At 41.5% G+C, this 13768-nt stretch overlaps 1 protein-coding gene across 2 annotated transcripts in view; it reads left to right on the top strand.

Annotated features, from left to right (window-relative positions):
- angptl1b (angiopoietin-like 1b) overlaps positions 1 to 9204 on the top strand; it is a 33924-nt gene extending 24720 nt beyond the window's left edge. For both annotated transcript variants that reach the window (XM_054759912.1, XM_054759920.1), the window contains 3 exons: positions 486 to 679; positions 3056 to 3326; positions 4749 to 9204. In XM_054759912.1, coding sequence (XP_054615887.1) covers positions 486 to 679; positions 3056 to 3326; positions 4749 to 4939 — 656 coding nt within the window. In that variant the 3' untranslated portion in view covers positions 4940 to 9204. The remainder of the gene's footprint in view (positions 1 to 485; positions 680 to 3055; positions 3327 to 4748) is intronic.
- The last annotated feature ends 4564 nt before the right edge of the window (positions 9205 to 13768 follow it).

Below are 13768 nucleotides of genomic sequence, written 5' to 3'. Positions count from 1 at the left end.
TCAAGCTCGTAATGGTAATAGACTACAACCAAACGTCTTCTTCCATGACAGCCGGTTTAAAAAAGCACTACAGAGCGTTGTCACTACCTAAAGGAATATTCATAGACAAGAAATCCCCTTCAGAATAAAGGTTCAAGATTGTTTTCACAGTATTTTTGCCCAGTATCCTGCCACCCACTGAAAACGGGTCCACAACCAGCTTATGGGTCGTGACCCACCGGTTTAGAATCACTGTGATAGCCTATCATTTAGTAGCTAAATTGCTATCATTAGCTGACAACAAATATAACTAGTGCGTGCAGGAAGAGGCGGGATATGGTACAAATGCTATTTGTACCTTAAAATCTATCTCCACCTACATCTACATCGGCATCTCTTTGGTAAAATGTACTATGTCATTGTATTGCATTATGTAGTTTGATTGTTTTGTTTATTATTTTCCCCTTATCCTCCTGACATCATATCCCCTTTTTCTTGCCCTAAAGGTCCCTTCAGAGACTGTCTGGAGGCTCAAGAGGCAGGCCACATCGCCAGTGGCATGTACCTGATCAAACCCGACGAGGCAGAGAGGTCCCTGCAGGTCTGGTGTGAGCAGGACATAGACAACGGAGGCTGGACTGTAATCCAGATCAGGAAAGACGGCTCTGTCAACTTCTTCAGGAACTGGGAAAATTACAAGGTGATTGCAGCAACACTCGGGCTTCCCCAGCCTCAGAATACTTCATCCAGAGATAACAGTGCTTCCTTGTAGGACCCACAGGAACCTTGTGGGGGGACTGTTTCCTATAGGTCATAGTCCTTGTGTTTTCATTGTAAAATATAGTGCCGTGTCAGCAGTGTGCTTTTTTAGTTTGAGATTCCCATTAGGAAACCTTAGATGGCCCACTGCAAAGCTATGTTCCACAGCTCAATCTGTAGGGGTTTCTTTCCAAAACCGCTACTGCTGCCGTGCCTCCCTGGATGTATGGCTGCTTGGCTTAGTGCGTACCACTACATACAAGCTCTCTCATCAAAGTCTGTGAGGAATAGGTGGAGTTTGACGCCGCTGGTAAACTCGGTTAGCCATCCTGTGTTCCATTCAGCATGAGAATGTCTAAATGGGAGCTGAATTGCTCCCTTTGACATTGATTTGCCTCCGTGCTCTCCCACAAAGCCACCACAAGCGCGCACACACAGCCCAAGAGGAGAGGCCCCGGAATGAAACTCTCAGTCATTCATCATAGGTTGGCTTACTTCACTAATCCACAGTTGCTGCAAACCTCAAGCATCGCTACTGAGTAAAGTGTTCTGGAGGCACACGGCCAGACGCACAGATTGTTCATGGTTAGTCACAAGCCAGTGTTCCCATTTGTCATTGACAACGTCCGCGGGATTTGACCGGACGGGGTTTACGAGGACTGATGCATATTTTCCAGCGTTAATTGTTCAAATATTTTGCACAAATGTTTTCAAACATAACACGAAAAGTGTCACAAACAAACAAACAAAGTCAGAGTCCAAAGTGCAGCTGTTTTTTTTGTTTATCGGCCTGCGGCACATTCTAAAAATATAATTTAACAAGAAAACCAAAAAAAAAATAAACAACAAGAACCACAGCAGCAAACATGGAAAAAACAGCAGTAATTTTACAAGAATAAAGTCAGTGTCAAGTCAAAAAAATTGTAATCTCCCAAGAAAAAGTCGTAATTTTATAAGAATAACATTGTAATTATATGAGGAAAAAGTATGTAATTTTAGTAGTAGAAATATGAAATATTAAAGAAAAAAGTACATTATTTAAAGTTGTGATATTATGAGAAACAAACAAAACAACGAATAAAGTTGTAAATTTGGGAAAATTAGGTAGTGGAAAAAGTTATAATGTAACAACGATAAAGTCCAAATATTATGGCAACAAAGTCATAATTACGAGAAGAAAATGTAAAAGTTGAAAGAGTTTGAATTTTAAAAAAATGAAATGAAATGAAATGAAATGGAAAAAAACAGCTTTCATTTTAGGAGAATAAAGTCAAAATATTAAGAGAAAATGCTTGCATTCTAAGGAGAAATTAATTTGCTATGTTACGAGGATAAACTCATAATATCATGCAGAAAAATAATGTTATTTCAGTAGCTTAAAGTTGAAATATTAAAGAAATACTAGGATAGAATATTAATATTAAAGCAGAATATTAGGGTGGGGAAAAGTTATAATATTATGTGAGTGAAGTCCACATATTATGGGAATAATTTCATAATATTACGAAAAGAAAATTTACAAAGCTTCTGTAAATATAATATAAATATTTAAGTATTTGTAACATAAAAAAAACAACTGCAAAAATGGGAAATAAGGCCGAAGTTCATACTAATAATACACTTTTTCCACTTATATCACAAAGCTGAGATGCAGTTTTTTCTTGAACTATTTATACATAACTTCTTAGCATATATATGGTCCTTTTATTTTTTTTGTGGCCCTCAGTGGAAAAAGTTTGGACACCCCTGCTGTAAAGAAAAACAAACAAGCAATGACAGTTTGAAGATTGGTTCAAAATAGGGAGTGACTTTGATCTAAACTATTAGGCCATCTTGTGTCAGATATACACTATTGATAGATAGTGCAGATATAGGACAATCATCACTGAAAGACCAAAAGGTTGGTGGAGAAATGCGAGTAATAGAGCCGTGACAAGATATGGAAGTGGCAGACTAGGATCAGTATTCAGGGGTACATCTTTATTTTTACAAAAAAATACATATAGGCTCCCGGAGAAGTACCCCGCGTTCCACCAGGGCCCGTAGAATGAGATTTGTGAGCGCTAGCCATCGAGTTAAAACCCCGGATTGTCAACTCGATGTCCAGCGCAACTCATAAGGTGTCAGTGAGCAGGTTTTAACATACTTTTGCACAGCTGGCATCCATTACATATGTTACATATATTTGTTGCGTTATTGTTATTTGTTGTCCCAATTCTCATTTGTCTAAACTAGAACCAGAACAAACATCTTTATAAAAGCAATATGCATAATTTTCTATAATCTTTGTGCAACCTTCCTTTTAATCTTCCTCCAGAGCGGCTTTGGGAACATCGACGGAGAGTATTGGCTCGGTCTGGAAGGCATCTACAAGCTGGGACGTCAGGGCGACTACAAGCTGCAGGTGGAGCTGGAGGACTGGATGGGGAAGAAGGTGTATGCTCAGTACAGCAGCTTCCACCTAGAGCCTGAGAGCGAGGGCTACCGCCTGAGGTTGGGCACCTATCGGGGCAACGCTGGCGACTCCCTCAGCAGCCACAACGGCAAACAGTTCACTACCCTGGATCGAGACAAGGACGCCTTCTCAGGTAGACATGAAGCTGTCTTGTCGTTTGTATTGTTTATGTTTCAATGTATTGGCTTGGTAGAATGGCAGAATTCACCCACTCACTTGTCCCTAGTGGTGTAAAGCAGTGGTCCCCAACGTTTTTTGACATGAAATTACAAATAAAATGCATTATTATAATTATTATAAAATTATGACTTTTTCCCGTACAACTTTTTCTCTCAATATTTTTACTTTAGTCTTGTAAAATTACTGCAGATTTTTATTTTTGCTGTGTTTTGTTGTTTTTTTTCCACATTTTCTTGTTAAATTATATTTTTAAAATGTGCCGCGGGCCACGAAATGCCCCCGGGGCGCACATTGGACACCCCTGGTGTAAATTTATTGATGTAATTAATTAACTCACTAATTAATTAAACTTATTAAAAACCAAAGTAAATTCTGTTTAGGACCCCAAATTAGCCAGAGATGGCCCTGAATGCATCACAGCATAATCTAAAAATCCCCACACATCAATCAAATATGCCCCCTAGTGGCTGTAAGCAATAAAGTGTCAAAGTACTGGCAATGTATTAGATAACATTTTACCATTGTTAACTGCCATACAAGTCCAAAAATAAGTTCACCGCTGTTGAAATTAGGACAGTTAATGATAAACCAGGAATTGGTAATATGTAAGTGATGATTTGCATCGCAGATACGCTTCATGCACCTCACCTTTATAACATTCTCACTTGTCACACAAGCGTTAAAAGAAGTTAACCACTGTAAAACTTGTGAATGTCAGTTGCTATGGGAGTTCCACTTACCACTCATTCCTGTTTGCTCGTACTCTTGGAGTATGCGTTGCAAAGAAGTGAAAGAAAAACCACAACACAAGCATAGATCACTGCTTGACTCTCAGCACTCTCTCTCAGCACCAGCGTGATGTTTAACATCTAAGGCTGAGTTTAATGCTGGATTCAAGACTGCTGGGAAGCTGGAACTGTCCCACTTGGCACGTACCAGGTCTGACCTCAAAGTGTTCTTGTACTGTATACGTAACTTAAAAACACGGCTGACGACTGTGATAATGTATTCATGTACCTGTATAATCTTTTACAGTCTTTTAGTGCCACCGTTAATTTAAGCAAGACATTAAGAGGCGCTCCAAAGCACTTTTCCTAATCAGGGTCGGAAATTCCTGACTTCTATGTTTTACGGAATGCAGCATAAATTTTGATTTTTACAAGCTTTCATTTTAGTTGGCTTGCTGAACGTTGTAATACTCAAGAAGTGATACTGTTATTTCCTTCCATTTTAGCTGCCTTTTTGGTCATTCCAATACATACAGATGAGGTTAGATTTTTGCAGTGCTCAAATAGGAAATAGTAACCATACGTCTGAAGAAGAGGAGACGAGTGAATGACACACTGACAGGCGTTTGTATTCTCCTTATTTGCAGGTAACTGTGCCCATTTCCACAAAGGAGGCTGGTGGTACAACGCTTGTGGCCAAGCCAATCTGAACGGCGTGTGGTACAGCGGAGGCGTCTACAGAAACAAATTCCAGGACGGGATCTTCTGGGCTGACTATGGCGGAGGCTTCTATTCCATGAAGTCGGTCCGCCTGATGATTCGGCCCATCGACGCATGAGACACTGGACTGTGCTGGTCGACGCAGTGTGGACTTGAACCTCATTTCTAAGGAAGTGTGATGTCAAATATCAACATTGATAGGAGGGTGAAATCCCTCCTTTTACAGACTGGACTGCTCTGTTCATATGTACATGCGTATCACTATAGTTACATAAATAGGGGGATTGGGGTCATATTTATAAGACCTACCGTTCCTTTCACCAGTAATATATACACTCCTGATCAAAATGTTAAGACCAGTTGAAAAAGTGCAAGAATTTACACTTTGGTCTAAGGAGGTTCTAAGTCAGGGGTCAGAAACTTGTGGGCCATTTGCGGCCCACCAAATCGTATCTTGCGGCCCGTGACTGGACGTCAAAGAGTTGTGTAACTGCAGCCCACAACATCCGGGCAAGCTCAATGTTACTTACAGGGGCAAGTAAACACCAACACTGAACTAACAGTGGTGTTATGACATGGATGTATTGTGAATTGTAACGTATCGTGAGGTACCCTGAGATTCCCAGCCCTACTCCCAACACTTGATGCGGCCCAACCTCACCCAGACTCTACCTCCACTGGCCCCCGGTGAAATTGAGTTTGAGACCCCTGTTCTAAGTCGAGCTTCAAAATGCAAAAAGAAGAAATGGATAAGAGACAAAAAATGTTTTGAGTAGGCAGTTTATTGCAAACAAGCATAAAAGTGAAATAGGCTGTTCATCAGCTGATCAAAAGTTTAAGACCACAGCCTTTAAAAGACAAAATCTTGACATAAATGTGGACTTATTTTATTTCTGTCCGGTATTCTCACTGTCATGATCTCTTGATGGCAAAGGCAAAGAAGCTTCCTGTCTTGGTTGGATTGTTGAGCTGCATAAGCAAGGCCTCTTACAGCGCGCCATTGCTGCTGAGGTTGGACGCAGTAAGACAGTCATTTGAAACTTCTTTAAAAAATCGTAAGGTTATGGGACTAGAAAGTCAAGGCAATTTCTCCGGAGGATCTGATTGGCTATCCATCAAGACACGGGACGATCCTCGGCCCAAATGAAGGTTGTTACTGATGCCAAGTGCAGTCCAGTAACCATCAGACGGCATGTGCGACAGAAGGGTTTTCATTCAAAGGCCTCGTCTCCTTCAAAGCCACAAAATTGCCCGTTTGGAATTTGCAGAGAGCACCAAACATGGGACATTGAAAGGTGGTCTGTGTGGTGATGACTGCCTCCTTCAACAGGACAACGCTGCAGTTCACAATGCCTGCTTGACAAAGGACTTCTTCCAGAGGAACAAGCTCACTTTTTTGGACCATCCTGGTGTTGCCCAGATCTAAATCCGATTGAGAACATTTCGGGATGGATGGCAAGGGAAGTTTACAAAAAGGGACATCAGTTCCAGACAGTGGATGCCTTCTGTGAAGCCATCTTCACCACCTGGAGCAACATCCCCACTAGCCTCCTGGAAACACTGGCATCAAGCATGCCCAAAGCAATTTTGAGGTGATTAATAAGAATGGTACAGCTACTCATTACCGACTCCTTTTTCGAACATTTTATGGGGGGGTTCCAGGGTTTTTTTTAGCTATGGTCTTAGACTTTTCATCAGCTGATGAACAGCCCTTTTCACTTTAATGCTTGTTTGCAATAAACTGCTTACTCAAAAATGTTTTTGCCTCACTCCCATTCTTTTTGCATTTTGAAGCTCTACTTAGAACCTCCTTGAAGGGTCACTGACATGATTTATTGTGTTAATTTGTTCGACATTGTTCATTTTTTTGAAAGCAAATTATAAATTTGCTGAAATTATATTTCTATTTCATGGCGGCAGCCATGATGAACTCGTCGCAGCAAAGCATCATTTCCAGAAGTGACATCAGCGGAGTAACACCTCTCAGCTACACAAACATAAACATAGCGGTGTAGATGACAGAGGATGTTTACAGTCATTATAGTGAAGATTTGAGCGATGTGTCAATAGTTTTTTTTTTGTTTGTTTTTTTGTCAATAGTTTTTGAGGAGAAAAGAAGGGAGAAACATTTGGAGATGAAATAGAGAACTTGCCAAACATGGATTTAAGCCTTTAGACATGGAGATGGTCGCCTTCGAAACACAGAATGGTAAGTGTAAATTAAAACTCTGGAGTGGCTTATCCTTTAATTATTGTTTTAAATCAGCTTATTAATGAGCATAAAAGGGTCTTTATAGCCTGATTTATTTCATGTGTCGTCGCAGTGGCAGCCGCTGCCGTCGCCGCCCCCCACCGTCAACATATTGCTGTGAAAAGATGTTTACATAACATGCATAATGCTTTTGCAACCTTGTTGCGATGATAAAATAGTGTTGAGAATACAATATGTAAACAAGACATGATTTATCCTGTTCTGTGGCAACTGTTACGTAGTGGTTGTTCTTGTCTCTTTTTTTTTTTTTTTACGTGTACAGGCCGGTACTATTCCGCTGGCGGAATAGCGTTCTTTTTCAAAATGTGTTTATACCGTACTTTCAAGCCAAATGCTTCTTGTAAAAGTGTTCCTTCGAAGCAGTCATCAGGGAAATGAACACTGCAAAAAAAAAAAAAGAACCTGAGGTGGGGATCCATCTGCCTCTTGTTTTCTGCGCTTGCTTTGTCAATTTTTGTCTTAAACCTTCTTCTTTTGGAAAAGAAAACAAACTTAAAGTATCACTCGGATACTGTAAGCATCCAGCGGCAACACAACATTTGGGCATGACTACTGTTTTGATAAAAAACACACCTAACAAAGTCTACGCGCTACCTCGAGAAGCTTTGTTTACTGTGCTTTAGCTGAGAGCTTTTACGCCGCTGCCGCCACTTGCGGGAATGATGCTTAGCTGTGACGGGTGGCGCCAAGAACTGTAAATGTAATTTTTGCCAATTTACCGTTGCCTTTCAAAAAAACGAACAATGTAGAACATAATTACAAACTATATATAACATATTTAAAGCAAAGTTGATAAATCAGGTCAGGGACCCTTTAAGATCCAACAGTGCAAAATGTAAATTCTTACAGTACAACTTTTCAACTGGTCTTAAAATTTTGATCAGGAGTACATGTGTATCGGTAAAGGAAAACGAAGAACTGCAGGTGCAGTTGAATTATTGCAACATGCCAAATGCGACAAGTTTAATGTTTTCCTAATTCTGGCTACACACTTATAGGAGCTGTCAGGATTAAGACTTTAATGCAGCTCTTCCTACCTCACCGCAAATATAAACATCTGAAGGAAACGCTCATATATGGTATTTAACCTCAGCAATAGTTCCTGGAAACTGGAAAATAGCTTTATTTTGTCTCACCTCCTCTGAAATAAGGCCTTTCCTTTTTGCTTCACACTTAAAATGACCTTTATGTTTAACTATGAGCTGGAAAAATATAATTTATATGTACAATTAACTTATCCTAACAGTGAAAAGGGCCCGGTGTCCTTGGGGAACGGATGTATAGCAGTCATTCTTGAGTGTGCGCTTACATATAGTTGCTTGTTTTTGTCCGTCAAACTCCCTGAGTAGCATGGAACTGTTTGTTGTTTTGCAGAGTTTTAAGAGTTATAGGCACTGAGACCAACAACGAGAAACACATTTCATAAAGCCAGACAGGATGGAGAAGGGGGAGCAGGCGGGTGGGGGGGCTATTGGGATGGAAGCGGTCCAGATTTCCAAGTTATTCCCCCTAGCTCCCTTTTAAATACACAGACATTTACATTCTTTCCACACACAACTGCTTGAACTGTATGTTTTCTTGGAAATATCTTCCATCGACCAAGTCACGGGCCAGTGCACTCTGTAATCACTGATATGAAAGTAAAGAAGAGGAACTGCGGGGTGTGTTTTGGAATATACCAACGTGTCCACAGAAAACACGAAAGGCCAGCAGCCTCTGGTCCTGATGCTGAAAATAGACCTTATTGCTCTGTTTTGCTGTTTGTGACCACAACGCTCCTCACGCCCATCGCTTTACAGGAATCAGGCAACAATGCGTATCGTATAAATGAGTCACGTTTGTGTTTAGTGAGGATCAAGAGAGTTCCTCCTCACTTGTGCCATTATGCCGTTAACTAAGGCACCATTACAGTTAATGTGTTTTATTCTTTGTTGAGGTGGCGTGCACATTCCGTTCCAGGCTTATCAGGTGGGTGGGAATCGTGCAGACGTACGCTTGTATTTAAACCAGCGGAGAAAACAGATTGTCTTCATGGCAAGAAAGTTGTCAGACTGACATTGTGGAACATTCTGTACTTGACTTGATTGAAATACAGACTTGTGTTAAACATGCTCGGTTGTGTGTTCTTTCTTTTTGCAGGAACGGGCTGAGAGAAGACAGACTTCACAGTCACATTTCATTTAGAGTGGTTGCACATTTTGGAGGATAACTGGAGATGAGCAAGTCAACAGTTCATATGTGACTCATAACCACAATCATTTAGTACATTTGTGTGTGATTTTCCAGTCAACATCGAATGCGTCACTCATTTCTCGCATTGCGTGCATCTGCAATGAAATACAAACTTATTAGCTGGATAAATGTTGAAATAAGGTAATTCTGTTTTTGTTGAATGGGTATCTTCTGGTCGGAAATGATACAAGAATGTGGAAAAAGACTAAGAAGTTGTGTTTTAGGCCATGTGCACACAAAAAACGCACATTTCCACACTTCATTCACAGGCTGTTAAGGCAATTTCATCAGAAGCGTCGATGATGTCATTTCCATAGACCCACAACAACAAAGATAGCGAATATCCACGTGGACTGCTGGTGAAGTAGCATTACTTTTCAGTACAGTGTTCCCTCGCTCTATCGCGGTTCACCTTTCGCGGATTCACTTTTGTGGAATTTTTGTAGTGCTTCTTTTTATTTATTACAGCTATGAATGCTGTTACAAGCCGAGCCTGGCCCTTTATTGTGGTTCCCTCTCTCCTCTGTCTGCACCGCCCATTGCTTTCTGCGTCCTGATTGGCTGTAGACCATTGTCAATCAATCGCTAGCTTGCTTGCTTGCTAGCTTGTAAATTAATCTTGGGTTCGAAGGAGGAGGACTGCAACAGGACTTTTTTGAGAGAGAAATGTGAGAAAATGTTATTGCCTGTCTGAGAAAAGTGTATAAATTGTATGGTGAGGGTTTTTTTTGTTTAATTGCCTCCACGGCAGTAGTTATGCATCACAAGACAAGCATACGTAACAGGGAAGCTTTCAATGTGCAGGGGAAGCAGCTCAGTCAAACGCAATCACAGTCTTCTTGCCATGCGAACATTCCCACACGATTCTTCCGAAATAACGACATGCTTGAGAAAGTTGTCCCACCAGCTAGAGGTCCGATCGGGTCTTCTTCCAAATCGCTGTTTTAGAGAGAAAAACAACAGCAATAGCGTCCTCCGAAGCCAATAACGGTGCTAATAATGTAAAGCCAAAGTAGGAGTATGCTTACTCTTATACACACAGGAAGTCATTTCAGGCTGCTTAAAAAGCAGCAATGTTATGTTTGCCATTGCACACATGAAATTACAGTTATCTAATGTGGAAATTACGGCACATAATTGTTACGTCATCTGTCAGCAACAAGCGAAAGCTCCGTCTTCGTTGTCCACACCAATAGTCGGAGTGTTCCAAAAGCTCCGTTTTGAAAGACAAAACCCTCCGTTCGCATGTGTATGAGAGGCCAAAACGCATTAAAAAAATCTGCTTTTTAAAAAATTCCGTATTTGTGTGGACAGAGCCTTAGATATTCATGAAAAATATTTGCAATTCTTAAAAAAAATTGAGGAAATGCAATGGTTTGTAGTATTTTAAAGCAGGGGTCCCCAACCACCGGGCCGCGGCTCGGTACCGGTCCGTGGGCGGGGAAGCTTTCAGGTACAATGATTAACGTGCAAGTGTTGGTAAAACTTCACTCCCTCGGCCTTAAGAGCTGCGCTGAACGCTCGGTCGGCAGACGGGGCTTTTGGCCGAGCGGTCAGCGCTCTGCGCTTCCATTCCCAAAGTCCTGCATTCGAGCCCCAGCGCGGGCAGTGTGAAGAAGGTGGGTTACATATGTTGTTTGTTGGGAACGGCGAACCTTCCCACTTTCTTCCACGGTCCTTGAATGCCCCACTGTGCGTGCGCTAACTTTCTCCCATTACTACTATACTGCATTTTTCACATTTGTCATCTCTTATTTGGTGTCAAATGCTGATACCATGCGGGAATGCAAAAGGTAAGTTTTGATGACATTACTGAGTGCTAATGTGCAAATTTGTTGGTGCACATCCTCAAGTTAATTCATGCTAGCACTCTGCCATCAACGACGATCTGCGACAAAATAATCTTCTCTCTGAAAAACAAACTCCAAGCTCGTACTGGTGGATTGTGGGTCTGTATTCATTTTGTGCTTTTAATATGTTACTGTCTTAGCTGTACAGCGTACGTAATAAATAAAACACATTTAATCGCTATAATGTTGTTTGGTGAATGGTTGTTTGTCTATATGTGCCCTGGGTTTGACTGGTGACCAGTCTGGGGTGCAGGCTCCAGCTCGCCCGCGATCCTTATGAGGACAAGCGACATAGGGACGATAGACGATCTAAACCACCTGGAATGTAATAGGGAATTGAATTTCTAGAAAAATGTGTACGGTGTCTTTATAAGAGCTGTGTGTAAAAGTCCTGTAGTAATCCTCTCCACCACACTCAGCTTCCCCACGGTGATATTGACAATTATGTGCCTTCAAAAAGCTACGTTTGGAAAAGAGTGGTAGACAACCAATCCTCACGTGGAGGGGTCATTCACCGTTGATCATTTTCTACCAATTCCACCACCAGAAGGGATTTCTGGTCTTAACAGCTTCATGCTGTTTTGCCAGTGACTCGTTGGCTCCCAGTTTCTGTCATCAACAGACAGGATGTAAGGCGAGTTTTCACTGAAAATAAGCAACACGACTAATTCATGCTCATAGTGAGGCTGTTAAACCGCCTAAAAATGTCTTTTCTCGTACGCCCTTTTGATTTAAAGCTGAACAGACACTTGTTTAAAATGAATAATCATTCGAAGGGATCTGGGAAGGCTCAGTCTGCCGCAGACTGACGCAGTTTCCACTCCCAAGTTTGTACGAGTGTAGAGTGATTTTCCGTGTTGCTGTGAGGCGAGTGCTGAGGTTGTGAAAATGAGATTTATTTAACAGGGGTTTGTTTAATTGTAGGGATACGTTAACCAAGCAACCAAACCAGACCAGATAAAACAAACAAAGGAACTCTGGAGACATGAAGTGCGCCGTGTGAGTTTCAGCAGCCTATTAGCAGGCAGTAACTGTTACTGAATGTGTCTTTAAGTGCTTTCCATTGTTGAAGTCAGGACATGCTGCTTTATTGTGCAACCAAACCTTGAAAAACCTTACATGATGAAAAGTAGAAGCTGAGAATCATGCAAAGTCAGCGTTAGTCATGGAGCCATTAGTATACAATATCATGTTTAACGACACGGAGGCTGGAACAGATCTCTGGAAAGCCCATTTATTTCCCTTGAAAATGAATTATGTACCATTTTGCAACAAAAAATAAATATGGGATGTGTTGCAACCACAAATCTTCACTGCCATTGCTGTTGCTATTGACTGTCGTTTGGAGTTTTGTGGTTTTTGGTTTCTTGATTAAAGCTGCAACCAGGAAGAAACAACACAATTGAAGTTCTTTTCCTTTTAAGAAATGGTCAAGGGCTTCAGTAATGTTAGGAAGAACCACGCACAGCCACAACAACCTGGCATTGTCTCCTCATGTTGGTCACACACTACTGTGGGATGGCCTTCCACCCAACCAGGAATCAGTCAACGTGGTTGTGTTGGTGGAGTTCCGTCCACGCCATGTGTTCTACTCCCAAATTCTGGGGGCAAGCGCTGTCATCCTGCAGGATTGACGACTTGTATTGTTCCAGGCTAGTCCCGAAGGATTACCTCCTCTCCTCCCAGATTTCTTTGTAACAGCTCACGGAATCCATGACCCCCTAGCATGCAATATTTTTTATCCTATTGTCACAACAGTTGAGCGGTCGGGAATTTTGGTGGGTGCGTCTCCTCAATGAGCTTTTGATGATGTTCATTTTCACTTTCATGGTGATGGCTTTCCTTTTCTTTGGTGCACTGCAGATTGGGAGACGTGTACTACGCTCACACTGCAGGGTATGAGGCTCTCCTCTGCGCGTTTGTGACAATTTCAATGAGTTTGTGCAATGGGAGTCAACATTTTCTTAACCGAATGATGAACATTAAGAAGAAAGAAGGCAAAACTTTTGGTTATGGCGGTTTGTGGAGAACTTGATGCGACGTCTGTTCCTCAACGCTCTGGATGTTGAGGGACTGTCTTGGCTGACACGTCTCTTCAACATTGCGTGGAAGTCGAGAACAGTACCTCTGGATTGGCAGACCGGGGTGGTGGTTGGATGTGTTCCAGCTATAGAGTGGAAACACTACCCCCGCCTCCCTGGGAAAGTCCATTCAGGGTAGGGTACAACCGTTCGTCGAATCTTGGCTAAGGGAGGTGCAATGTGGTTTTCGTCCCGGTCGCGGAACACTGGACCAGCTCTACACCCTTGCAAGTGTACTGGAGGAGTGTATAAATAAAATAGTTTATTTATTCATTAATTTTTTTGAAAAACTGTGATATAGCGAGGGAGCAATAATTGTACCTTGATACTGTATTATGAGGGATTACTGTATTGGCTAATACCAGTGTAAAGGTGACTATAGGGGTGTTATTCCGTGTCTAAAGGGCTCTAATAATGTTAAAAAAAACTGTATTTAGAAGGTTTTAAACAGGTTTTCTACGCTCTAACTACGAAAGTATTCCATTTATAAATAATAAATCCTACTTGGGGGA

This window comes from Dunckerocampus dactyliophorus, chromosome 2, assembly GCF_027744805.1.
Source record: "Dunckerocampus dactyliophorus isolate RoL2022-P2 chromosome 2, RoL_Ddac_1.1, whole genome shotgun sequence".
NCBI lineage: Eukaryota > Metazoa > Chordata > Actinopteri > Syngnathiformes > Syngnathidae > Dunckerocampus > Dunckerocampus dactyliophorus.
Note: the sequence above shows the minus strand (reverse complement) of the source record. Positions and strands in the feature narration are given on the sequence as shown.